Source organism: Chiloscyllium punctatum, chromosome 6, assembly GCF_047496795.1.
Source record: "Chiloscyllium punctatum isolate Juve2018m chromosome 6, sChiPun1.3, whole genome shotgun sequence".
Taxonomy (NCBI): Eukaryota; Metazoa; Chordata; class Chondrichthyes; order Orectolobiformes; family Hemiscylliidae; genus Chiloscyllium; species Chiloscyllium punctatum.
In genome coordinates this window covers 50,815,786-50,843,240 of record NC_092744.1, presented here as the reverse complement: position 1 = coordinate 50,843,240, position 27,455 = coordinate 50,815,786, and the positions used below count along the sequence as shown (strand labels likewise).

Here is a 27,455-nt window from a genome sequence, read left to right as displayed (position 1 = left end):
ACAACTCTGCACTTACTGGAGACTGGCAGCCCTTGCACCCACACTATCTTTGAAAGGCCATCGTGCACTCAGAGCAGCATTGACAGTTCATCTTTGCCTCTCACTGGCAACATAATGATGTAGCAGCTACAAAGCCATGTTGAACCAGCATGTAGCAGGGCATGGCTGACACTCCCTTGCATGTACAATTCCATTCCCTCACTCTTGCCACTGTTCAATCACAAGGCAAAAAGTTTTACCTGTTCTTGGCTATAGCTCATTTAAACGTTTTCTCTAAGTCAGTGCAACTCTTTCACCAGTGCCCACTGGACATCTGCATTTTGACATTGTCCAGGAGGATATTATCACATACAGGAAAGCAGTTGAACAATCCAAACATGAACTTTTATTAACAGGGAATAAAGGTAACACAGAAAAAAACAATACAGGCTGCACTTTGCTCCACAGTGCAACCAAATGTTGGCATCATGACATTGACAGTCCATGATGATTTTCTGCACAATGCTAGCATCAACTGGAACTGGTTGTCAATCAGGTTCTGTTTGCCTTGCAGTGCCTGATGCTGCTGAGCTCTGTCCTAATCAAGGAGTATTTCCCCCAGCTCGATGACCTCATCCTTCTCCTTGGATTTTGCTCCCATCCCCCAAGCCTATCTGTGTGGAAAATATTGTCCATCAGGTCCCTTTTAAATTTTTCTCCTTTACCCTTAAAAATATGCCACCTTGTTTTGAACTAACCCACTGTACAGAAAAGACATTTGCTGTTCAACTTACCTGTGCCCCTCATGATCTTCTAAACCTCAGTAAGGTCACCTCACATCTCAATCTCCTACAGTCCAGTGAAGAAAGTCCCAGCCTATCCAGCCTCTCCTTATAACTCAAACCTTCCAGTCCTGGCAACATCCTGGTAAATACTTTCTGAATCCCCTCCAATTTCACAATATCCTTCCTATAGCATGGCAACCAGAACTGTACACAGTACTCCAAAAGTGGCTCACCAATGTCCTGTACTACCTCAACATGATGTCCCAACTCCTATACTCAATGGTCTGAGCAATGAAGGCAAGGTGCTAAACTCTGCTTTAACCACCTCTCTACCTGTAATGCAACTTTAAAAGAATTATTACCTGAACCCTGAGGTTTCTCTGTTCTACAACACTACCCAGGACCTGACCACTAATGTATAAGTCCTGCCTTTGTTTGTTTTACGAAAATTCAATACCTTGTATTTATCCAAAGTAAACTCCATCTGCTACTCCTCAGCCTGTTGGCCCAATTGATCAAGATTCTTTTGTAATCCTAGATAACCTTCACTGTTGACTATACCACCAATTTTGGCGTCATCCTAAAACTTACTAACCATGTCTCCTATGTTCTCATCCAAATTATTTATATAAGTGTCAAACAAATGTTGACATAGTACTGATCCCTGCAGAACATCCAGGTCACAGGCCTCCAGTCTGAAAAATAATCCTCTACCACCACCCTCTGTCTGCTAGCATTAAACCAATTTTGTATCCAGTTGGGAAGCTCTCCCTGAATCCATGTGACTAACTTTACTAATTAGTCAACCATGTGAAGCCTTGTCAAAGGCTCTGTGAAAGTCCATGGAGACGATGTCTACCACTCCGTCCTCATCAAACGTTTTGGTTATGTCCTCAAAAAACTCTGTCAAGTTTGTGAGATGTTTTCCCATGCACAATGCCATGTTGACTATCCCTAAACAGTCCTTGCCGCTCCAAATGCATGTAAATCCTATTTCAGAATCCCCTCCAACAACTTACCTACTATTGATGTCAGCCTCACAGGTCTATAGTTCTGAGGTTTTTCCCTACAGCCTTTCTTAAATAAAGGAACAACGTTAGCCACCCTCTAGTCTTCTGGCACCTCACCCATGGCTGTATATGATACAAATATCTCTGCTAGGAGCTCCACAATTTCTTTCCTAATTTCCCACAACATCCTGGGATGCACATGATTGGGTGCCGGAGACTTATCCAGTTTTACAGGTCGTTCTGCTTTAACACACGTTTTGACAGTGTGAATTGCCTATAACCCAGTTGCCGAATTGTGGATGTTGTTTGGATAACAATAATTTTCTCCTGAATGAGTATAGCAATTTTCTACGAGCGATCTGCTACAGCATGATTTTCTATAGCAGTTTTCCATAGCGTGACTTTCTATAGTGCGAGGTTGCAGAGGAACACAACTGTCGTGTTAGAGCAGAATGAACTGTATATTTTCTAAGATCTTGTGCACTTCCTCTTCTGTAATGTGGACTGTTTTAAAGACATCAATATTTATTTCCCCTCGAGTTCCCTAGCCTCCATTTCTTTCTCCACAGTAAAAATTGAAGCAAAATATTTGTTTAGTATCTCTCGCATCTCTTGTGGTTCCTTGCATAGACGACCTTGTTGATTTTTAAGGGGCCCTTTTCTCTCCCTAGTTGCTCTTACGCTCTTAATGTACTTGTGGAATCTCTTTGGAGTATGCTTAACCTTATCTGCCATCTTATATCCCCTTTTTGAACTCCTGATTTCCCTTTTAAGAATGACCCTATACCCTTTGTACTCTTCAAGAGATTAATTTGATGTCAGTTGTTAATACCGAACATATGACCCCTCCTTATTCTTGCCCAGAGTCTCAATATCTTTATTCATCCATTGTTTCCTACTCTTACCAGCCTTGCCCTTCATCACTAACATGAAAATAATGCCTCTGAACTCTCATTATCTCACTTTTGAAAGCCTCCCACTTACCAGTTGTCCCTTTATCTGTGAACTGTCTACTCCAATCAAGTTTTACAAGTTCCTGTCTCATAACAGCAAAATTTGCCTTGCTTCAATTAAGTACTTTAACTTTCATACAAGGGCTATCCTTATTTTTATTGTCACGAGCTGCTGCATCACTCTGATAATATTAGTTTAGTTAGTAATCCACCTTTGACTAGTATTAGATGCACCAGCACGTCAAGTCCAGATGCATTGCATTTCTGCAAAGAAATGTTTGCAAATGGAATGGAACTGGGTTTACAAATGGGCAGTTCATAAATTTGTACTTTCGATTTCCTAATGTAAGCAAATATGGATCCCATGTATCATCTGACATTGACCATGCCCATTCTGGCCACCTTTCAGTTGTATTTCGCAACTAGAGAAAGTGAAGACAGGAATGCAGCAAGCCCCTCGCTATCTCCCTGATCCTTCATGCCCACTTACACCTATCTCCACCCAGACAGCACATTTCCACCCATTCATCCCCATATGGAGCTTCACCTCTCTGAACCCCAACATTACACCTTAATGATGCCCACAATCCTCCTTTATGTTCTTCCTGTAGAGGCCATAGCTAATAACCCTCCCTTATGGCTACCAAGTCCTTTCTCTTTGTTTGGCAACCCCCTTCCCCTCACTACCTGAACAATTTCAGTCAGTATCACTATTCCCACCTCCACAAATGCCTCTGCTTTTATCCCCCAAGATTTAAATCTCTCCTCTCATTTGGTAGTGATCTCCCCAGTTTCCCTACAGCACCCCCTCCACACCATCCTTAGCAGTCAATGGACTGACCTGATTCCTGAAGAAAGGTTTATGCCCGAAACATCGATTCTCCTGCTCTTTGGATGCTGCCTGACCTGCTGCGCTTTTCCAGCAACACATTTTTCAGCTCTGATCTCCAGCATCTGCAGTCCTCACTTTCTCCTAGAATGGACTGACCTGAAGACTGCATTCAACCCAGCTCTGTGACCGACTTTGATAAGCACACCCTAGACACCGCAGGTCAGACCCCATCCACCATCTTTGAAACTCCTCAACTGATGTTACGAGCTTCCCCTGTGATGCTGCTGGCCCCACATGACTGACTGTTACCCACTACCTGGACTGCATTTGGGCAGATCCCCTGGTGGTGAGTGTTTCAAGCTAAAGACTGATCATCGCCAATCCCCTCGACCGTGTGTGACTGACTGATTCTACCAGCAGCGTCAGTTGACAACTGCTTCCCTCCTTTGATTAAACTGATGACTGGCCCCCACTCGCTTTCTAACATGGCCATTTGGTTGAATGGTGGCAACTTACTCATGCAATAGGTGTTAGACTGATGTCTCAATGTATTGTACAGCAGGACACCTCCCCACTTCCTGGATACATAATGAATGTCAAGCAATATCTCTGTATCTGTGCAAAAGATCACATCAATATAGCAGTAGTGAAAATATTTAGCTCTGGCTTAACACACTAACAGGTAAGGCAAGGCAGGGATGCTGCTAGCATGCAGGAAAGTGCGAAGTGAGCAAGTATTAAAAGCAAGTGAAATTCCCTGAGATGGAGCATGGTCTAGTCCTTAAGCTGGGTGCCTGTCCCTACATGTGAAGTGATCCACCGCAACCTTCTAATTCTAGTTGTCAGTGTGCTCTACAATGCAAGTCTGTACTTCCTGAGTGGCCTGTGTGAGTATTGGAGAGGGGCCGTGATGGTCATGGAGGATTGGAAAATGTCAAATACCATTTTCTGTGGACTGTGGGTGCATGTGGGCGGCACGGTGGCACAGTGGTTAGCACTGCTGCCTCACAGCGCCTGAGACCCGGGTTCAATTCCCGCCTCAGGCGACTGACTGTGTGGAGTTTGCACGTTCTCCCCGTGTCTGCGTGGGTTTCCTCCGGGTGCTCCGGTTTCCTCCCACAGTCCAAAGATGTGCAGGCCAGGTGAATTGGCCATGCTAAATTGCCCATAGTGTTAGGTAAGGGGTAAATGTAGATGTAGGGGTATGGGTGGGTTACGCTTCGGCGGGGCGGTGTGGACTTGTTGGGCCGAAGGGCCTGTTTCCACACTGTAAGTAATCTAATCTAATCTAATCTAATCTAATGTCGTTTACAGACTGTGCCTGACATGGTGTTTGGTGCTGAGCAAATGGAGGCTCCTTGCAGCAAGCTGAAATTGTCAGATACATGCTGCTCTGATTTCCTTGTCAAAACTTTTGATGCCAAGCTAGTTTGGTGCATTTGGTAAGAAAGGAAGCTGAACAAGAGGATCAATGGTTAGGGGCGAAGGCAGGAAAATGGCATTGAGAAACATATCAGCCATGATAAGATTTGATAGGCTGCGGGGCCTAATTCTGCTCCTATATCTTATTGTCTTATGGAATATTGATCAGGAGAGTTACACTATTAGTATGATTTTAAGAGCTGTAATCTTCCTTAATTAGCCAATCGCCACTGCCCAGCGAGAAACTTGCCTCACCATTCAACAAAAGCAGAGGAATATTCCTGATGTCGAGGTTGGCCTCGCCGGACTTCTTGTCCAATCCTGTCACAAGTCTCACCAGAGCCCATATCACTCTGACCCCTATAAGATCCCACTCTCTTTGACAGTGCTATTGACATCAATACCTGAAAGATTGTGTTTTACAGTGAATGAAAGCTATGGAAGCAAATGATAGTGAAAGACATCAAAAATTTCCAGGACAGATAATTTTTCATTGTTTTCGCCATTTTCCTGAGATAAAAACTTTATTAACATATCTCCCTTTTCAATAATGTTCAAAACTGCTCTCTAATTTTTGAGTGCACTAAGTGGATTTCTAGGGTGGTGACTGGTTAAGTTTGATAAACTCAAATATGTTCTTTGTCATTAAGGACTTATGCTCCCTTTTAATTTACATACTACCATATATGAATGGTTAAATTGTGACATGGTCACATCATTGAAATCAAATTGTTAGTGTCATTTTAAATTAAGATCAACAGACAAATGTGAAGCAATACAGGTGAAGCATCAGATCAATACAGGTGAAGCCCTAGCCTGCTGAACATTGATGTTATTTCTGATACCTGCCCGAGTGAGAAAATAGAAAATGTACAATTTTATACATGTAATAGATATTAGGATTCTGTACAAGATAAGAACATTTTATTCCATCTCTGGTCATTTATTTTTGCGTGATCCCAGTAACACAGGAAATTAATTGGGCTTCAGCTGATGGACACTTTAAATTTAATTGCACCCATTTTCTGTTTTTTTATGTCTTTAAAATTCCATACTGCTCAATTCCATTATTCCATAAAGTTAACATTTTTAGTTCTGATTTGGCTTTCTAAGTTGTGCCAGATCAGCTTCTTTCAATCAACTGATGACAATGGCACTGTCAGATATTTGCACCTTTGCCAATTTATTCGAATAATGTGAAAGGATACCAGGAATGATTTAATAAATTAAGATTTACTTAAAGAAAAGCTGGAAATATATTCCATCATATAAGTACTAATTTCAGATTTGACAGCTTGTTTGATTGATCTTTTTTGTAGGAAATGTAGCCCCTTCAACATTTAAGACCCTTTTAGGATCCAGACTGCATATTGGATAAAATGAGATGTGAAGAACGCAACTATTATTATTATTATTATTATTATTATTATTATATTGTTAATATTATTGAAGTTATGGTAGGCATTTGTTTAGCAAATTCGAAGGTTAATGGAACTGCACATCTGCATGTGATATTATTTGCATAATGTCCTTTTGAGTTCACTTTAAATTGCAAAATTAATGATAACAAAATTTTAATCAAACTGTTCACCCAAGCATATACCTGCAGTATCCTGCAATGCATTTGCATTGTGGATCATTGGGACCCCATTTTGACATCAAGCATATATAGATGTTTCTCTCTGTAGTCGCACCCACTGCATCCTTCCAGAAGCAGCAACTAGAAACAGCCACTGACTGATGATATTATTTTCCTTTTTTTTTGTTTTGAGCTTTTTGCTTATTGGGAAGTTGTCTTCAAGTATAATTCTGTGGAATTTACGTTGGGTATTTCAGCACTCCAAATTCTTCTGTGAATGGCATAATCGTGACTCTAAACTCTTATTAGAGTCTTTGCACGGAATGATACACAGCATGAAGTCTATTAATAAAACTTACAGCACTGAGATTTGTGATCGGGAGGCTGTAATGAAATTATTAAGGAAATCTAATGACTAATCCAGTTACGTGTAAGAAATATATTACTCATGGCAGACCTGGATTTTTATAAGAATCTCAGTCCTAATAAAGGTAAGTGCTGGTTCCACAACACGTGGGGATAATTTTGTAAACTGACCTAATTACATTCATAAAGGACTACCAGTGAGGATGCTAAATAGTAAATCACTTAAGATTGTAAAATCAAAATATTTCAAAAGCATCACCTTAACATGTTTAATATAAAATTTGATTTGATTGTGAGTGGTCAGTATTCAGATACCTTCAACAATTGAGCTGTTTTCACAAAATGTTAAGTTACCGATAAATGTGTTATTTCTAGAGGTAAGTACGTCAATTCTGTTAATTAAATTCCCTCCCAAAATTCAATCTTTTATTTATTTAAATGATTTGTTTTCACATTTTTGTGATTTCTATTACAATGCAAATCGTTAAATATTACAGGGTATGTTTGACTTCCACGTAATTTTGGTTAATTTATACTTTGTAATATGTAATGTTCGATAGGCTTTTAATTTTGAATGAGAGGAGACTAGGTAATTATTTAAAGAAATGACAGTAATCCTGTTCTGATGATTGAAATTATTTAGTGTTTTTTTAAAATAATGCAGCTTTTAAAAAATTAATTGTATTATACTAAAGTGTGTTTAATTCATAAAGTGTAAGTATATCACAAAATAAAACCTCAGTTAGAATTGTCATTCCCTGGCAATATTTGCATAGGGCTTTACTTTTCAAATTGTGTTTCGTTTAATTTTTATGGATTAGATTATATTTTGTACTTTTTTGACAAAGAACTTTCTGTTAAATGGTACTTAATATATTGGTAACAATTATGGAATGATTTTATATATGAGAGTAATTTTGCTGCAACAAACCTAGTTCTAGTTACCAAATAATATCTTTCTATAGGTGGACTGTCTGCTGAGTTAGGGTTTTATTTGACTAGAGTTCTACTTGACAGCTGTCAATATATTATCTGCAAGCTGTACAGTGAAAAGGGTTTAAATCTCCAATGCTGTACCTCTGAGAGTCGACAAATTTGGTTGATTGCTACTATTCAAATGCTAGTGAATTGCAGGATGAAAATAACTCCACAGGCCATATTTTTGATAGAAATATTTTTAGGGCAAAAACATACTATAGAATATGTAGCTGAACATGGGCTTTTATGAGTAAATGTGCATACTGTGTGGGAAAATAGAACCTTGTTTGCGGCTTTAGTGTGAAGTATTTGTAAAGTGAATTTGATGTGACATCTGAGTGGTTAGTGTTGTAGCCCGATGCATGTTTGTCAGGTTTAATCAATAATATATTCTATGATCTTGAGATAGGGGCATTAAATGTATCCCAGTTTATTGAAATACTTTCCTGCAGTCCAAAGAGTACAATGAAACTTGATTGTCTTTTGTGTGTAGTATGTATTGTGGACTTGTTGTGCATGTATTTATAATTAATGTATTTAATTATGCACTATTGATGTAGTTATCATTTTGTGCGCTCTTTAGTAGTTTCTGATAGAAATTAGATAGTAAGTAGGGAATCCTATAACAATCTAATCTCTTCCATTTGAAGTACATGTGTAATACTGAAATGTTTTGGAAACAAAAGCATAGGCTGGTAATTTATTTTATATCTCCTGTCTAAACTAAACATAAAAATGTGATCTGCAGCTTCTTGGAATCATTAACGTTAAGGATACTTGTTGAGCTAGAGTGCCAGTTTCCATCTTCATCCATTAATTGATTGTAATATACCTGGGGCTGAATTTTCTCATTTTGGGTGAACGTGTTTTGTCAAGTGAGATTCATGGTGCCTGGTCTACCATGGCTGGCAGTAATTCTGTTCATTACATCATCAATTATGGATTTGAGCTCTGTGGAGCCCATTTCATTAGATTGTGCAGCAGGAGAGGCAGAATGCTGACTTGCTGGGACCTTTTGCTATACATGCCAATGGTGGCATTCTGAAATCCCAGCTGGACACCATTTCAGATGCTGCAAGTCAAAAACTGGCCTTCACAATGTGATAACTGACTGTCGTCATGAAGGACATGGTGCAGAAAGAGAAGCTGGCACTCCACTTTGCTGACGTGGACTGGGAGGTGCTGGTGGATAGATTGGGGAAGAAGAGGGTAGTGCTTTATCTAAAGATTGCCAAAGGAAACCACACCACTAGATATAGCCATTTGGAATTAGGATAGCAGCCTGAGTTACTGCTGTGTTGCAGGTAACACTTAACTAACAGCAGTATAAAGAAATGGTGAATGATCTTTTGCACTCTGTAAGGTTATGTGTCATCGTCTTCTCTCTGTTACCGCACACTCACAGTGACACTACTCAATCTAAATGTGCACTGCACATGCCTTTCACCAAGGCACATGGACTGCAACTATCACTGTCCACTCAACAGCTCTCATCCACCTTGTCCTCCCAAACTACGCTTCTAACTCACTTGAAATATCTCACCACCTCTCTTGCTTGTACATCATCACCACTCTCATTTTTCAGTCCCTCTCTACCTGGTCTGGGAAGAAATGGCCCAGATTTCTGACACTCAGAGCACTGCTAGAGACCAGGCACCTGCTCAGCCCCGGATGATTTCATTGTCTTGGCTTATAATTGCTTTGTGAAAATGCGCAGACAAGGGCAGGAGCAACTGGCAGGTTTGTCAGAGGTCCATAAACTTGAGTGAAAGATGGAGCAGTCCACTGTTATGACCAGTACCATGTGGAAAATTGCCCAGGTATGTTATGTGCAGTACATTAAAAGCATGACAATGCAACCCAGCCAATTACCATCCCAATACTTTACTCTTGATCATCGGTAAAGTGATGGAAGGTGTCAAGAACAAGCAGCACCTGCTCAGCAATAACCTGCTCAGTGACACCCAGTTTGGGTTCAGTCAGGGCACTTGAGCTCCTGATCTTATTAAGTTTGGTTCGAGCGCAGACAAAAGTGCTGAATTCTAGAGTTGAGGCGATAGTAATAGGCCTTGACATCAAAGCCGCCTTTGACTGTCTGTTGTATCAAGGAACCTCAGCAAAACTGGAGTAAAGTGGTATTATGGCAAACTGTCTGTTAGTTGGAGTCATATCTAGCAAATAGGAAAATGGTTGTGATTGGTGAAGGTCAGTCATCTCTGCTCCAGGCCATCCATGCAGAGGTTCCTCAGGATACTGTCCTAGGCCTATCATCTTCAACTGCTTTATCAATGATGTTCGCTCTATCATAAGGTCAGAAGTGGAGATGTTTGATGATGATTGCACAATGCTTTGCACCACATAAGACTCCGCAGATACTGAAACAGCCTGTGTCCAAATGCAACAAGACCTGGATAATATCCAGGCTGAAAAGTGGCAAGTAACAAATATCCGATAGCGACCATTTCCAGTAACAGAAAATCTAACAGTTTCCCCATGACATTCAATGGCATTATCATTACTGAATCTCTCACTATCAAAATTGTGAGGTTTAACATTGACAAGAAACTGAACTGGAGTTTCTATATAAATACAGTGGTTGCAAGATCACTTCCGAGGCTAGGAATACTGCAACAAGTAACTTACCTCTTGATTCTCCAAATATGCCACCATCTACAAGACACAAGTCAGGACTGCGATGGAATACCCCCACTTGTTTGGATGAGTACAGCTCCAACAAAATCATGAAACTTGTCACTATCCTGGACAAAGCAGCCCACTCAATTGGCCCTGGATCCACAAACATCCATGCTGTACACGACAGTAGCAGGAGTGTGTAAGATTGACACAATTCACTGCAGGAATTTACCAAAGCATCTTAGCACCTTTCAAACCCATGAATACTGCCATCTAGAAGGACATCATCAGCCAATTAATGAGAACATCACAATCTGAAAGTTCTCCTCCAAACCACTTGCCATCCTGACTTGGAAATATATCTCCATTTCTTTGCTGTCAACTCTTCTGACTTAAAATCTTGGAATTCCCTCCCTGATGGCATTTTTGGGCTACCTACATTGTTTGGAAACAGCTACCCAGCTAGTTCCATTTTCCAGCCCTATCACTGTAGCCCACTAAATTCATCATTTCAAATAGAAATTCAGTTTTCTTTTGAATCCCCCTCCACCACTCTGAGGCAATGTATTCCAAATCCTAACAACTCTCTGAATAAAGAAGATTCTCCTCATCTCACTCCTAGCTCTCTTGTGGATAGTCTTGAAATTGTGCTCCCAGTTACTGACATATTAACTAGTGGAAGCAGAATATCCTTCTTTACCCTGTCAAAGTTATTCATAAATTTGAACACCTCAATCAGGTCATCTCTTAATCTTCTCTGCTCCAAGGAGAACTGCAATTTCTCTAATCTTTCCTTGTATCTAAAATCCTTCATTCCTGGTATTTTGTTTGCACTCCCTCCATGGCTTTAATATCCTTCTTTAAATGAAATAAAAGGTGCCCACAACTGAACACAATACTCCAAATGTGGTCTGACCAATGATTTGTAGAGGTGCAGCATCATTTCCTTGATATTATACTATATAGAGTCATAGGGTCATAGAGATGTACAGCGTGGAAACAGACCCTTCGGTCCAACCCGGCCACGTCGACCAGATATCCCAACCCAATCTAGTCCCACGTGCCAGCATCTGGCCCATATCCCTCCAAACCCTTCCTATCCATATACCCATCCAAATGCCTCTTAAATGTTGCAATTGTACCAGCCTCTACCACTTCCTCTGGCAGCTCATTCCATACACATACCACCCTCTGCGTGAAAAAGATGCCACGTAGGTCTCTTTTATATCTATCGCCGACCCCAGGGAAAAGACTTTGCCTATTTACTGTATCCATGCCCCTCATAATTTTGTTAACCTCTATAAGGTCACCCCTCAGCCTTCAACGCTCCAGAGAAAACAGCCCCAGCCTGTTCAGCCTCTCCCTATAGCTCAAATCCTCCAACCCTGCCAACATCCTTGTAGATCTTTTCTGAACTCTTTCAAGTTTCACAACATCTTTCCAATAAGAAGGAGACCAGAATTGCATGCAATATTCCAACAGTGGTCTAACCAATGTCTTGTACGGCCGCAACATGACCTCCCAACTCCTGTACTCAATACTCTGGCCAATAAAAGAAAGCATACCAAACGCCTTCTTCACTATCCTATCTACCTGTGACTCCACTTTCAAGGAGCTATGAACCTGCATTCCAAGGTCTCTTTGTTCAGCAACACTCCCTAGGACCTTACCATTATGTGTATAAGTCCTGCTAAGATTTGCTTTCCCAAAATGCAGCACCTTGCATTTATCTGAATTAAACTCCATCTGCCACTTCTCAGCCCATTGGCCCGTCTGGTCAAGATCCTGTTGTAATCTGAGGTAACCCTTTTTGCTGTCCACTACCCCTCCAATTTTGGTGTCATCTGCAAACTTACTAACTGTACCTCTTATGTTATGTCTCTATTTGTAAACCTATTGAACTTGCCTGGCCATCTACAGAGAATTATGCACTTGAACCCTGAGGTCCCTCTTCCCTTGTATTCCCTCATTACTACCATCTGTATTCTCTCTCCATGTTTCTTCTACCAAAAAGCATAACTTCACATTTCTCTGCATTGAAATTCATCTGCCAGTTGTCTACCCATTTGACCAAATTTGTCATTGTCTCTCTTAAATCACTCAATGTCACAATTCACTATTCTCTCTAGCTTAGTATCATCTGTGAGTTTGGGGAGATTTTGAATCATTTATTGATTTAGAATCATCACCCATCTCCAAATCATTTATATAAATAAGATAAAGCAAGGTCCAATACCAATGCCTGGGGAGTACTACTTTCAATTCATCTCTCATCCGAGGAATGCCCATCTGTACCTACCCTCTGTTTCCTATCTTTTAGCTAATTTCTAATTCAGAAGCGTGGAGAGATAAGCTAGAGGAGGGTGGGGGTGGGGAGAAAGTAGCATGGAGTACAATGGGTGAGTGGGGGAGGGGATGAAGGTGAAAGGTCAGGGAGGAGAGGGTGGAGTGGATAGGTGGAAAAGGAGATAGGCAGGTAGAACAAGTCCGGACAAGTCATGGGGACAGTGCTGAGCTGGAAGTTTGAAACTAGGATGAGGCGGGGGAAGGGGAAATGAGGAAACTGTTGAAGTCCACGTTGATGCCCTGGGATGAAGTGTTCCGAGGCGGAAGATGAGGCGTTCTTCCCATGACTTGTCCGGACTTGTCCTACCTGCCTATCTCCTTTTCCATCTATCCACTCCACCCTCTCCTCCCTGATCTATCACCTTCATCCCCTCCCCCACTCACCCATAGTACTCCATGCTACTTTCTCCCCACCCCCACCCTCCTCTAGCTTACCTCTCCATGCTTTAGACTCACTGCCTTTATTCCTGATGAAGGGTTTTTGCCCGAAACGTCGATTTCGAAGCTCCTTGGATGCTGCCTGAACTGCTGTGCTCTTCCAGCACCACTAATCCAGAATCTGTTTTCCAGCATCTGCAGTCATTGTTTTTAACTTCTAATTCATCCTGCCGAGGACCCACCAATCCCAAACATTTCTAAATTGCTAATGAACCTATGGTACTGTATCAAGTACTTGCTGAAAATCCAAATATACAATACCTTCAACAGTACCCTTATTCACTGCCCATGTCACCTTGTCAAAAGATGCAATTAAACTTGTCTAACATGATCTGCCCTTGACAAAGCCATGTTGACTGTCAAGTATGAGCTTTTTTTCTCTAAAGAATATCAGCTCTCTCAGTGAAGCTGAAGATCTGTAGTTTCATGGGTTATCCTTTGTCTCTTTTTAAAGAACAGCATCACATTTGCAATCCTCCAGAACCCTAAGATTAATCCTGTGTTCAGGAAGACCTGGAAAATTTATGTCAACTGCTCCACATTTTGCTCCCTTACTGCTCTCAGCAATCTAGAATGCATCCCATCCTGTCCTGGCAACTTCTTTAGCTGGAGTGCTGCCAGTGTTTTTAGCAACTCTTCTTTATCTATCACTACACTGAATAATTTTGCAACACTCACATTTTCAACGGGCCCATTGTCACCATCTTCTAATTTAGTAAATACAGAAGCAAAGTATTAATTTAGTACCTCTGCCATGCCCTTTGTGGTTTACCCTCTTTTTGTTTTTTTATGGGCCCCACTCTATCATTCATTCTTGCTGTTATTTTCATTCTCACTTTATTTCCAACCTTCTTGCCAATGCCCATGTCAATCCAGGGCGATGCAATTCCACCCTTGATGTTTGAAAAAATGAAGGAGTTGATTATTCCTATTTGACATTTGCAACTTTCCCTTTAACAGTGAAGCTATGCACACTAAGATGTCTAAGGTGTCTAAACAAGTGAATTTATATTGTGCTCCCTGATAATCAAGCCAAGTTGAGTAACTAGAATACCATTCAAAATTTAAATATTTAATACAGTAAAGACTGATGTAGTGTTTCAGCTGTTTAGAGTGTTACCAGATTTCTCTCTCATCATCTCATGTCCTAGGTTAATTGCTGCCATACTACTAAATAATCATTTGTCTTGTTTATTGTTCCAATCATATTTGGGTTTAAGTGCTAAAGTTAATCTCTGATAGATGATAGTTTGTACTTTAGACAAATGAAGAAAGATTTCTCTGTACCCTATGGATAGTAAAATGATGTTTACAGTTTTTCACATCGTCTTGGAAGAAGTCTTCTCTCATTGTTCTAAGTTTGGAATACAATTTGTTAAACCAGGAGAATATTTAATTTTTCTATTCAAAAATGAAATTGGCTTGTTTTTTTCTTAGCTGTATTTATATTACCAGGGTAATCTAGCTGTGGAATAAATGATTTAGAAACGTAAAAAAATCATGCTTAAGGCAGATAACTTTTTAATGCTCAAAATACCATTGAGAATAACATTATAGGATGCATTCTGGATCTGAATTTGATACCTTTTGCAGTACAGTATGGGCTAATGCAGTTGAAATTTGATTTAGTATGGGACTTAAGTCACAAAAAATAAAATTCTTCAGGATTCTGTTAAATGTTTTAAGATGCATCAGTAATTTGGATTCCTTATTGGATACTGAGCCTAGCTTCTGAGCCTACATTCCCTTTATTACAAAACTATCTACTGTCACCTCTGTAGTGCCACGTGTGCCTCAGGCAATCTGCTGCTGCAACCTATATTTCCTCTAATTAACCAGAAGTTAATGTGTCTGCAAGCCAAGTGGTGTGCATGAATTCTCTGTGCAATTGTGTGACTATACAGCTTTGAGGGAACATGGGCTGCAACCTTCATCTGTCTTGATGTTGCCTTTCTGCTGGTCAACATTTAATGTTACATCCTCCATAAACTGAAGTTAAACCACAGCTTTGCTTTCTGTATTCTAAACCGCCTCAAGTCCCAATTCCCTGTCACCCCTGTGGTCACTGACCTACATGTCCTTCTGGTCCAGCAACTCCTCATTTAAAATACCAATCCTTATGTTTAAATCTCTCTAAAACTTCACTCCCCCATTTTTCTACAGCCTCACACACTCCAGGAAATTTACGTTCCTTGAACACAACTCTTGTGTCCTTCCTATTCTGTCACTTTACTGTGTCTTCAGACTTCTTGATCTAAGCTGTATATTTGCTTCCTTAAAATTTTGTACCTTCTTTTAAGACTGTACCTCTTTGACAAACTTTTAGAGGACCTAGCACCGATCCTCGTGGCACTCCACTAGTCACAGGCCTCCAGTCCGAAAAACAACCCTCCACCACCACCCTCTGTCTTCTACCTTTGAACCAATTCTGTATCCAAATGGCTAGTTCTCCCTGTATTCCATGAGATCTAACCTTGCTAATCAGTCTCCCATGGGGAATCTTGTCGAACGCCTTACTGAAGTCCATATTGGTCAGAGTATTGAGTACAGGGTATTGGTTCGGCCACTGTTGGAATATTGTGTGCAATTCTGGTCTCCTTCCTATCGGAAAGATCTTGTGAAACTTGAAAGGGTTCAGGAAAGGTTTACAAGGATGTTGCCAGGGTTGGAGGATTTGAGCTATAGGGAGAGGCCGAACAGGCTGAGGCTGTTTTCCCTGGAGCGTCGGAGGCTGAGGGGTGACCTTATAGAGGTTTACAAAATTGAGGGGCATGGATGGGATAAATAGACCAAGTCTTTTCCCTGGGATCGGGGAGTCCAGAACTAGAGGGCATAGGTTTAGGATGAAAGGGGAAAGATATAAAAGAGACATAAGGGCCAACTTTTTCACGCAGAGGGTCGTACATGTATGGAATGAGCTGCCAGAGGATGTGGTGGAGGCTGGTACAATTGTAACATCTAAGAAGCATTTGGATGGGTATATGAATAGGAAAGGTTTGGAGGGATATGGGCTGGGTGCTGGCAGGTGGGACTAGATTGGGTTGGGATATCTGGTCGGCATGGACAGGTTGGACTGAAGTGTCTGTTTCCATGCTGTACATCTCTGTGACTCTACAGTTCTGAGTCACTGGACTTGAAATGTTAAGTCTGCTTTTTCCCACAAATGCTGCAAAACCAGCTGAGTTTCATCTTCAATTTCTTATTTGGTTTTAGATAGCCAGCACCTACAGTTCTTTGTTATCTATTACTGTAATGTAACAGCTTCTGTAATTTTTATTAATTTCAAAACATGTCATAATAGGCCAGATGGCTACAATGTAATGGGATCTTGGATCACAATCATTCTTTTAACTCGTATGTATTTCAAACTACCATTCCTAAATTATGTTGATATTCTGAACCAATATCATATTTTCTCCACTGCCTCAGTAACCCCACTTCAGAAAGTACTTCATCGACTACAAAGCATTTTGGAATAATCTGTGACCATAAAAAGTTTACATAGAAGCATGTCTTTATTTGTTTCTATAACTAAAGAAGCATCTGTGCTAAGAAAAGGTCTTTCTAAACACCTAAAATTCAGACTACAAAACACAGTAAATCAAACATAAATGCAAAAAGATTGACTTGTTAGGGTTTTGGGGGTTTGCTTTCTTGGGCTCATGATGGTGAACAATGTTTGTAAATCCATGAGGTACAGCAATATATTAGAGAGACACATTTCCAAGCATGTAAGACCTTTATGTTTATATGTTGGAGCTTTAGGCTACTGTATATTACAAAACAAGATTTCATGATTAGATTAATGCCAGAATAGGTCTCTAGTGGATTAGTGGGTCATACTGTTCAGAGACTGTGCAGCATCTGATTTGATAAAGGAAATCAGTTGTTGTACGGCAGAAGAAGCAGTGGATGGCTAACATGGATTGATTTTAGGCAAAATCTGGACTCCCTGCTAGAATGTCTTTCCTTTTGGCATCGGGCATGTTAAGTGTGGGCTGTAGTGTTGCTGCCCCACAGGAATTCAGATTGGAACAAATAGGTTGGTATTATTGCTCTATTGGGCACAGCGATAAGCTTGAAAAGTATTCATTAACTTTTGTTAGCTGTTTAGTAATGGAAGCGTGTAGATTAGGAATGCTAAGAATAAAATCTATTGATTTATTCAATGCTTTGCAAAATTTAATATATCTACTGCAACTGTTGAGAGCTTCTTCGTGATTGCTTACAAATGCACATTAAAGAATAAGATAGTGTCTTTGTATAACTTTTAAATATAATATTGGGTGTCTAATATTGATTTTAATATTTACTTAATCATTTAGGCTCTTTGGATATTATTGTATTTCTGTAATTAAAATTGATTATTGCAAGTACAACTTAAAAATTTCTTTCCAGAAATTTGAATTCAGGAATTTGATATTTCCCAAATGTAACATAGCAGACACTAATATTAGATTTGATTTTTACTTTTGATGAACTAAAATTAATTGCAAATTGTAAGTTGTTTGTGATTGTACAATATGTATTCTGGCTCCTTTATCTTCAATATGGAATGTACTGAGATTTTATGGGTGCACCGGAATATGCAAACTTTACATTAAAGTGACCTTTATTGTGTGCCTGTCTCCCTTCAATGCAACAATGAATAAAATCTTTGCTTCTGACTTTTTTATTTTCATATCAAAGGGTACATCGAGTTTTCCATTTCACTGCAAAGTTGATGTAATTTATTTTATACATTCATGTTTGAAGGGACTGAATTAAATCCAACTTTGGGTGTTTGCGCCATTTTTTCATAAGCATTATGAAATTTATGCAAACTATATTTAATGCTATTACATGCAGCTTTTCATTCCATCTTAATTGCTTCCACAAAAGAAAATCTCTTGGAAGTTTTTTTGTATTTGGAATTATTTACTTAATGCTGAAAGGATTCATTTGTGTAGTTTCCGAGATAACCTAGAACGTTAATAAGAATTCTTTTTGCACTAATCCTGCTTTTGTTTACTTTTACTAATTGGCTATGGTTGATCTTTATGATTTCTTTTCCAGTGGAAAGATGCATGAGTGTAATGCAGTCAGGGACTCAAATGGTCAAGCTAAAAAGTGGAAGCAAAGGCTTGGTTCGCCTTTACTACCTGGATGAACATAGGACTTGCATTAGATGGCGTCCATCAAGGAAAAACGAAAAGGCAAAAAGTAAGAATATTTTGCTTCTGCTTTTCAATTACAGTACTTTTATTAAAGCTCTTGAGTAAATATAGAATTAAATGCTACGCACTTAGAATGTTTGCAACAGATTCTAGTTTGTTACGATAGACAAGCAATTTGCTAACCTTGCACCAAAATTCATAAAGCAACCAAATAAAAGTTCAGATAATTGAATAACTTACTTTGCAAAAATCTGTAACAAACATAATCTTTAATTGTTAAAAAAGATTAGTACGTTTCTTGAAAGAACTTTAAAACCAACAGAATGCAAAGCAAGGAAAAGTGATGTATTGTGAAAGACCATAACTTCTGTACTGTCTGAATAAAGCCCAGGTTTAGTTGGTCATTAACATTAAATTGCTACTTGTTAGAAGCTAATGCTTTTCTTCCTTACAACAGCAGACTAATATTCTCATTCCCAGCATTTAAAGCAAATGAATCCATCTTAAAGCCACAACCATGTTTAAATATAAAAGAGCTTTAAAAAATTGGATATAATTTTAATATATGGAGCATAGGAACACAAGTAGGTCGTACAAGTCATCAAGTCTGCTCCATTATTCACTTAGACCATGGCTGTTCATTCATTTTCCCATGCTATCTCATTTCCCTGTTTATATCGAAAAGAATATCAATTTATGCTCAATGATTGAGCTTCCACAGCCCTCTGAGGTAGAAATTCATAATCGTCTGATTGAACAAGTTCCCCAGTATTAAATGGCTTTTCCCTTACTTTTCTACTATCTTGCCTGGTTTTAAACTCACTAGTCAGATTAAACGTCCTGTCTACATTCTCTTGTCATGCACTATAAGAATTTTCTAAATTTAAATAAGATGGCTTCTGAGTTAGAACCCTACATAATACAGGCTCGTGCTCCTCAATCTTCCCTCTTAAAGCAATCTCATTGTCTTGGGGATTAGTTTGGTGAACACCCATTGCACTCTTTCTATGGAAATTATATTCTTTCTTAGATAAAGATCAAAACTACACACGATGCTCCAGGTGTGGAGGCTACATTCAATTGAGGAAAGGCATGTTTATTCCTGTGCTCAAATCTCCTTGCGATGAAAGTCAGCAGATCTTGACTTCTTTACAACTTATTGCACTTGTGTGCTAGCTTTTAGTGATTTATCACCAAGAGTACGCAGGCCCCTATGGTCATCAATCCTTCCCAACCTCTCACCATTTAAGAAACTCTTCATCTCTTTTTCCACCAAAGTTGATAACTTCATACATATTCACAGTATGTTCCATCTGCCACGTTCTTTCCCATTCATTTAGCCTATCCAATTACGCATAATGTCTCCTTGCATCCTCCTCACAACTTGCATGCACACTTAGTTTGTGTCATCAACAAACTTAGAAATGTTAGAATTTGTCCTGGTACCCAAACCATTAATTATCATTTTGAACAATTGAGGCCCCAGGTCCTTGTGATAGCCCACTCATTACAGTCTGCCTTCCTGAGAATGATCCCCATGTTCCTATAAGTTAGCAGTTGTTTTCTGAAAACCAGTGTCTGTGCATTAAAATGGTTTACAACTTTTTATTCTTTCTCCAGTTACCATTGATTCCATTTGTAAAGTTCTAGAAGGGACCCAGTCGACTAATTTTCATCGGTATACAGATGGGAGCTTTGATCCTAGCTGCTGCTTCAGCATTTACCATGGCAATCACATGGTGGCATTGGACTTGGTAACTTCCAACAGTGAGGATGCACGCACTTGGATAACTGGATTAAAATATTTAATGGCTGGAATCATAGATGAAGATTCACTTGCAAAAAGGCAGAGAATCCATGACCAATATCCTTCACGTATTTGTGTAGTACATACCATGAAGCAGTTTTATTTAATCTAATTAAGGGAATGCTTTATATCTTCCTAGTTCTTAAATCCACAATTTAGTTTCTCTATTTTCTATGGTTAGTTTGAATCCAAAGCTTTGAGGTTGTAAGTCAGGTTCTGTAATCATTTCATCTCTGCATCTATGTCATAATGACAGTCTATATTAACTGTCGCACAGAAAATTTCACCACCAGCATTTTGTATTGCTAAGGTAATACCTTTAATTGTTGCACAGAATAGGCAAACATCCAAATTCAATGGTCTTATTAATTTTACAGCAAAAAGGCATACAAACATGTATATGGAATAATTTTCAGCATTAGCTAATGCACTGTCTTTGTGTACTGTATTTTGTTTGCCCTTAATACCTTTTTCAAATGGATGAAGCAGACCTTTGAAGAAGCTGACAAGAATGGAGATGGCTTGCTGTGCATTGAGGAAATCTATCAATTGATGCATAAACTAAATGTGAATCTACCTCGCAGAAAAATCAGGCAGATGTTCCAGGTCAGTAGTCTGGTCATAACTGATTAATGCTGACCAAATGCTTTGCTTTCCAATTCCTTTACTTTGTTCCTTTCAAATTAAACATTTATTTCTTGTTGTATGAAGATGTTAATATATGGTATTTGTACCAGTTTAGAGAGTTTACAAAAACATATTTTTCTCACAGGATTCAAAATGTGCAAAAACATACCACAATTAGCTCCAGATGCAGCGATTAGACGGCATTTCACTCACGGAAGCAAAGGAACAGCCTGTATTTTATAACTGATAAATGGCACAAGGTGTCATGGTATAATCTGGAAAACAGAGACAGATTTTTTACTCCAATGTGAAGGCAAGAATGGAGGGTGGGGACAGGTAAATTGATGTGCCAATTTACTGGCACCGTCCGGCTTCCAAGCAGTTCTACTAGAGATCAAATTGAGGACGAGGGGGCAAGCGAAAGGACAAATAAAGCCAATTGTCAAAGGCTGCCTGGAATTTTCCAGTTGGTCTTTGGGTTGCTGAGTCAGGAACAGGCTAGCTGCAGAGACAGCTTTCCAGGATCAGACAGGGGTAGCAGCATTCCAGGCAGGTTTTGAACTCCTCCCTGCCGATCTGGCCATGAGATCCTCATATAAATGGTGGTCTGGCAGCATTTGTGAATTCAGATTGCTGAAAAGGCAGCAACATTAGTTGATTGCACCTTTTATCTGTTCTGCAGTGGCAAGTTGCAACTAGCGAATCTCCTATTTGCCCTTCAATTTCAACAGCTCACACACCATCCTAATTAAAGCATGTTCTATAATTGGCAAATTCAGAGAAAATCACTGTCACTTTACTGTTTTAAACAATGCAGAATAGAGGACCCGCTTGACCCAATATTGGGTCCTGATCCAAAACACAAAATCCTGCCTCAGGAGTCAATGATATTGCTTATAAACAAATAGACAACAAAAGTAAACCGGCAGTTAGATTACCTGCTTAAGATATTTGCAGTTGGCATGTTTTGGAATGTTGAAGTCCCACTCATGATATGTAGTAAGCAATTTTTTTTCCCTGATACTGATTGTCTACCACAGGCCTTAAACACCTTACACTGTATTTGTCCTCTCTCCAGTATTGATGATTTTGAAGTTTATTTGCCCTAAATGGCATTGCTATTCTAGTCACATTATGTACTAAATACCTCAAACGTATACTGACAAAGTTCTCAGAATCTGTCTGGAATTTCTTTTGCCTTTCAAAATGTTCCCTCAGTGACCAATAGATTATTATTAAATCAAAAACATCCAACACGCAAACCTATGTAATTGGAGCAGAAGTAGACCATTGGGCCTTTAAGTTTGTTCACATTTCCTTAGGCTAGACTCAGTAGTCAAGAGGAACACCTTTTCTGCATTATCCATGCCATCAATATATATTGTAAATAATTGAAATTTCAGTTTGGCTTATGATCAAATTCACTCAAATCAGCTAAAGGTGTTACACATATAGAAAAATAAGGCACGTAAACAAGTAGAAGGAGTGTGGAGAAAGAATTCATTCTCTTATTTGTTACTGGAATACAGTTAAGTTCCACTTCTCTGTACTTAGTTGTACACTTGAATGGACATTTTTTGCATTCACTTGACACAACTATTTAGAATATGGCTCTGCTTATGGGTCACAGAATTTGCAGCATCAGAGCATAAACTTGATTTGCCAGAAACTACTTTGCCTATGGCTGTGGAAGAGACATACACACAGACTTATGTTCATTCAAAGCATCCACTTGTTATTTGAATCTAAAACTGGTGCCAAGCACAGATTCTATTCAAACTGTGTATGTATTACATCGTGAGCCAGTGTGATTCCAGAATCTCTTATTGCATTTTCCATTGAATAAAATTTGATTGTAATTTTCCCTGAAAACTGAACTTGATCTAAATCACCAGAACCTCTAGTCATCATAAAGTGAAAGAACAAAATTGTGCCTGTAATTCAGTAGGAGTTCAAATAGTTGAAGGCCAAGAGATTAAATTAAATCAATCATCAGACAGTTTAGGCTGATATCTGAAATGGAATACATCAGTTTTCACTACACTCCAGAAATTGAGATGGAGTTTCAGTATATTACATAAAGATTAAATCCTGTGGGAGGAAGACTTACTATAAGCATATAATGTAAAGTTATTTGCATATGTATCACAATTTAATACAAGTGATGAATAAAGACTATTTTCATTTTTAAAAAATGTTATGACTGTTTTAAGTATGTAGGAGCATTCTTGAAAGAGATTTCAGGGAACTAATGACGAATTGAGCTTTTTTCCCTAATTTTTATCAGTTAATCTTGATAAAATGCTTTTTGCTCATGTATAACATACAATGAAATGTTCCTAATTAAGTCTTTATTTCAATACCTTTTAAAAAAAAGTTATAAAGTCATATAAAGAAATTGCTGTTATTTTCTTTTCTACATCTGCTCTATCTGTACTCTATCCTTTCAGTATTCTGTAAATTTCAATTAGACACCCCCCCCCCCCCAAAAAAAAATCTTCTAAACACCATAGAGCACTCACTTAGAATCCTCATTTGACAAATCTGTTACCTCGGGATCATTCTTATAAACTTCCTATGGACTCCCTCCAATGTCAGCATATCCTTCTTCAGATACAGGGCCCAAAACTGCTTAAATTATTCCAAAAGTGGTCTGACCTGAGAGTCTTATGCAGTCTCAGCATTAAGTGTCTGCTAATTCTAGCCCTCTTGAAATGAATGATCACATTTTATTTGCCTTCCTAACTGTCACACAAACCTGCATGTTAACTTTGAGAGAATCATGAACTAGGACTCCAACGAAATTACATTCTTCCTTAAATAAGGAAACCAAAACTGCACACAATATTTGAGATGTGGTCTTAACCAATGCCCTGTAACTGAAGGATGACATCCTTATTGAATATTCAATTCCTCTTGTAATAAAGGTTAACTTCTTGATTAAGTGCTAACCTGCAGACTAAAGTTTTGTGACATAAGCACTAGATTATTCAAATCCCTCAGTTCCTTCGAATGCTGCAATCAGTAATACTCTGCTTCTCTTCCTGCCAAAGTGAACAACTTTAGATTTTCCCAATTTTATTCCACCTACCAGATTTTTGGTCACTCGCTTAACCTATCAATATCTGTCTGCAACTTCTTTCTATCTTCTCCATTACACACTTTCCATCCAATCATTGTGTCGTCTCTAAATTCAGCTACTGTGCCTTTGCTCCCCTCATGTAAGTCATCGATTTGAAATGTAAAATAATGAGTGGCACGGTGGCTCAGTGGTTAGCATTGCTGCCTCACAGCTCCAGGGACCCGAGTTCGATCCCAGTCTTGGGCAACTATCTGTGTGGAGTTTGTATGTTTTCCCCGGGTCTGCGTGGGTTTTCTCTGGGTGCTCTGGTTTCTTCCCACAATCCAAAAATGTGCAGGTTAAGTTAATTGTCCCATAGTGTTCAGGGATGTGTGGTTTAGGTGTATTAGTCAGGGGTAAATGTAGAGTAATAGGGTTGGGGAATGGATTTGGGTGGGATACTCTTTGGAGGCTCGATATGGATTTGTTGGGCCAAAGGGCTTGTTTCCACACTGCAGGGGTTCAATGATCCTTTTCTGAAGTGTCTCTGAGGTAAAAATACATGTTCATCTTGTGATACTGATTTAATAATTTTATCATCAGCAAAGACCTAAATAAATGTAAAGGTTTTGTTTAATATTTTATAAACAACCAGTACATAATAGGCATTATGTGTAGTGATATCAGACCAACTGTAAGACAATAATTTACCAAAAAAAAGCTTAAGGCATTTTATAAAAAAAAAACTAAAATCCACTTTCACTAAGGGTCTTTTAATGATTTGATAGTTCTTAAAGGATAAAAGCAGAATCAATTTCTCCAATTGTTAGACTAAGTTTTACTTTCAATCACTTCATATTTTTGGCATGCATGCATTTTTAAATTTTTTGCAAGGTAGACAGCTGAGTTGAGGCAGGTTAAAATATCATCACACCTCTTTATTTCACAACAAGTAGATATACAAAGGAATAGAAATGGGCAAATTAATTCAGTTCAACCTTGTGTAATGTCTCACTGACTCTATTTTTTAACTATATGTTTGCCATAGCTAGAAGGGACCAGAAAACACTCACCACAAGGAATACAAAGCATTTACAAAGCATTTGGAGCAGCATGGTGGCTCAGTGCTTAGCATTGCTGCCTCACAGCACCAGGGACCCAGGTTTGATTCCAGCCTCGAGTGACTGTATGGAGTTTGCACATTTTCCCCATGTCTGCGTGGCTGTGCTCCAGTTTCCTCCCACAGTCTAAAGATGTGCAGGTCAGGTGAATTGGCCATGCTAAATTGCCCGTAGTGTTAGGTACATCATTCAGAGGGAAATGGGTCTGGGTGGGTTACTCTTTGGAGGGTCGGTGTGGACTTGTTGGCCCAAAGGGCCTGTTTCCACACTGGAGGGAATCTAAGCTTGTACGTCGTACCAAGAAAATTCAAAAGACGTGCTTAAAATTTAGCTATAGGTAAACATCATGATGCATAATTATCGATTTAGCCTATTGCATGTTGTGCTAAATGCGTTTAAACACTTCTTTACAAATCTTTTCAATGAGAAAAATGTCTAGATAAGTGCCCCAAAACATGACATATGTTATTCAAGACCATGTAAAGACAACTGCAAAGCTTCATGCGCAGGTGGCATTCTTTATACTTTTTACATGTTTGGGTGGAGTGTAGCTTGGGTCAATTAAATTATTTATTAAGCATTTATTACCCTCAATAGAGGCTATATTTTCAAAGGTATATCAATACCATGTTGCCAGACAATGTTTGAGAAAAAAATATTAATTTCCTTCTATTGCAAGGACATTTTAGATGTTTTGAAAATTAGCATGTTGGATACAGACAACTGCAGTAACTGAATCAGTTGCTCATATTCCTTTATACATTTAATGAAGCATGACAAGCAGAGAGAGCACAGATAGCGATAGCATCATTAATATGACAGAATTACACAGCTGATTCCCAATAAAGTGAAAAAAGAGCTAACACAATGTCACAGAAGACAACTTTGCCACAATGGTACTGTCAGCGACTTTGATATAGCTATGCTCATAAATTCACTTTTGCAAAACCTTGTTCACAAATGCATTAGAAATTTGACCTTTAAGTCATACAACAGTGCTCAGTTAATGCAATGCCTAGAATTAGGTTTTACCATTTGAACAGTGAAGGTCTGATTGTGATTAAACAGCAGTAAGCTAATTGAGTATTTTGGGTTACTGGTATTACAGTCACTATTTTAAACTGTTTGTAATTAGGCAAATAGCACTTTATTGTCAGTTTTAAGAAATTATGGGAAGAATCCTATTAAGCTCTGAATGTTGTGGGCTGTGGTGAGATGAATGGTAGAAATGGGCTGGGTTGTTCAGTGAGACCCATCTCGCCATACTGTGTATGCTTTTCTCAAGCAGCATGGTGAGATTCTTGCTAGCAGTGGCAAGTTGCAATTTGATGCTCATTATTGCTTGTTAAACACCTTGTTAACAGTCCATCTCACCACATGAATGTTGTGACTGTGATCTAATGAAACTTGCTATACAAACTTGCTCAGTGTGAAAAACAGAGCAAGTTCTTTAACATGCCACTTACTCCAAAAGGCCTTCATGTTGGACACTAAGCACTAACATCTAGGACACGTTCGATTGGAACTACCATGTGCACCTAACATCTGTGCACATTTGCACCTGATATGTGACAGCCTCTAAGAGCCCTTATGGTACTTCTCCAGTGCACTTCAGGATACTTATGTACTTCAATACTTCACCTCAGGCTGCACTGCATGAATCTGCTTTCTAGGCTCTTTGCTCTTTCTCTCATAACATTCACATGCTCTGTGCTTACTGGCTGCTCCCAGCATCTCTTGTGTTAGCTTGTGTTGTCTTTTTAGCACTTTAGCCCCTCAACCAGAGATACCAGATCATATAATTACTGTTTTGTCATGCCATTGAGTACAGGCACAAAGCCAGAGAGCTTATCGTGGCTGTCAACAGGTCTCAGTCAAGTCAAGGAGCATCCAACACAGTATCAGCTGAGGTTACCATGAAGGATTTTTCTCAGCCTTCCCCTGAAGTGTGGTAACTTTTGGTTTAATCCACCACATGTCATCTCTCACTAATGAGAGAGCAGCCGAGAGTCCGTAGGACTTTGGCAGCTTTCCTGATTATGTTATTCTTTATTCATTGACATGATTCATCTTTTTTTGTGAAGTGATTACTTACAGTAAAATAATTTATTTATAAAGTATTTAAACTGTTCTAAGAGAAATCCGTCCACGTGGGATAATCTGTAAACAAAAAAAAATCAGTTTTATTGCCAGCTTTGTGTCCTAGAGATTTAAATTGTCTATTATAGATGCTGAGAATGGATTTGTTTTTGTGTCCTACTTCTGTGCATGGCATAATAAGGGAGGATGTGCACGGTTCCACTTTGGGAGATGAGGAAAGAAAGGTAAAGGAAGACTGGCTGAAATTAATAATTTATGGTT

At 39.0% G+C, this 27,455-nt stretch overlaps 1 protein-coding gene across 7 annotated transcripts in view; it reads left to right on the top strand.

Moving 5' to 3' along the window:
* The window catches only part of plch1 (phospholipase C, eta 1), a 155,918-nt gene that overhangs the window by 49,607 nt on the left and 78,856 nt on the right, over nucleotides 1-27,455 (top strand). For 6 of the 7 annotated variants that reach the window (XM_072572635.1, XM_072572632.1, XM_072572630.1 and 3 more), the window contains 3 exons: nucleotides 18,378-18,524; nucleotides 20,099-20,344; nucleotides 20,764-20,891. In XM_072572635.1, coding sequence (XP_072428736.1) covers nucleotides 18,389-18,524; nucleotides 20,099-20,344; nucleotides 20,764-20,891 — 510 coding nt within the window. In that variant the 5' untranslated portion in view covers nucleotides 18,378-18,388. Of the gene's footprint in view, nucleotides 1-7,003; nucleotides 7,052-18,377; nucleotides 18,525-20,098; nucleotides 20,345-20,763; nucleotides 20,892-27,455 lie in introns of those variants that run through there. The other variant, XM_072572633.1, reaches the window with a different exon arrangement.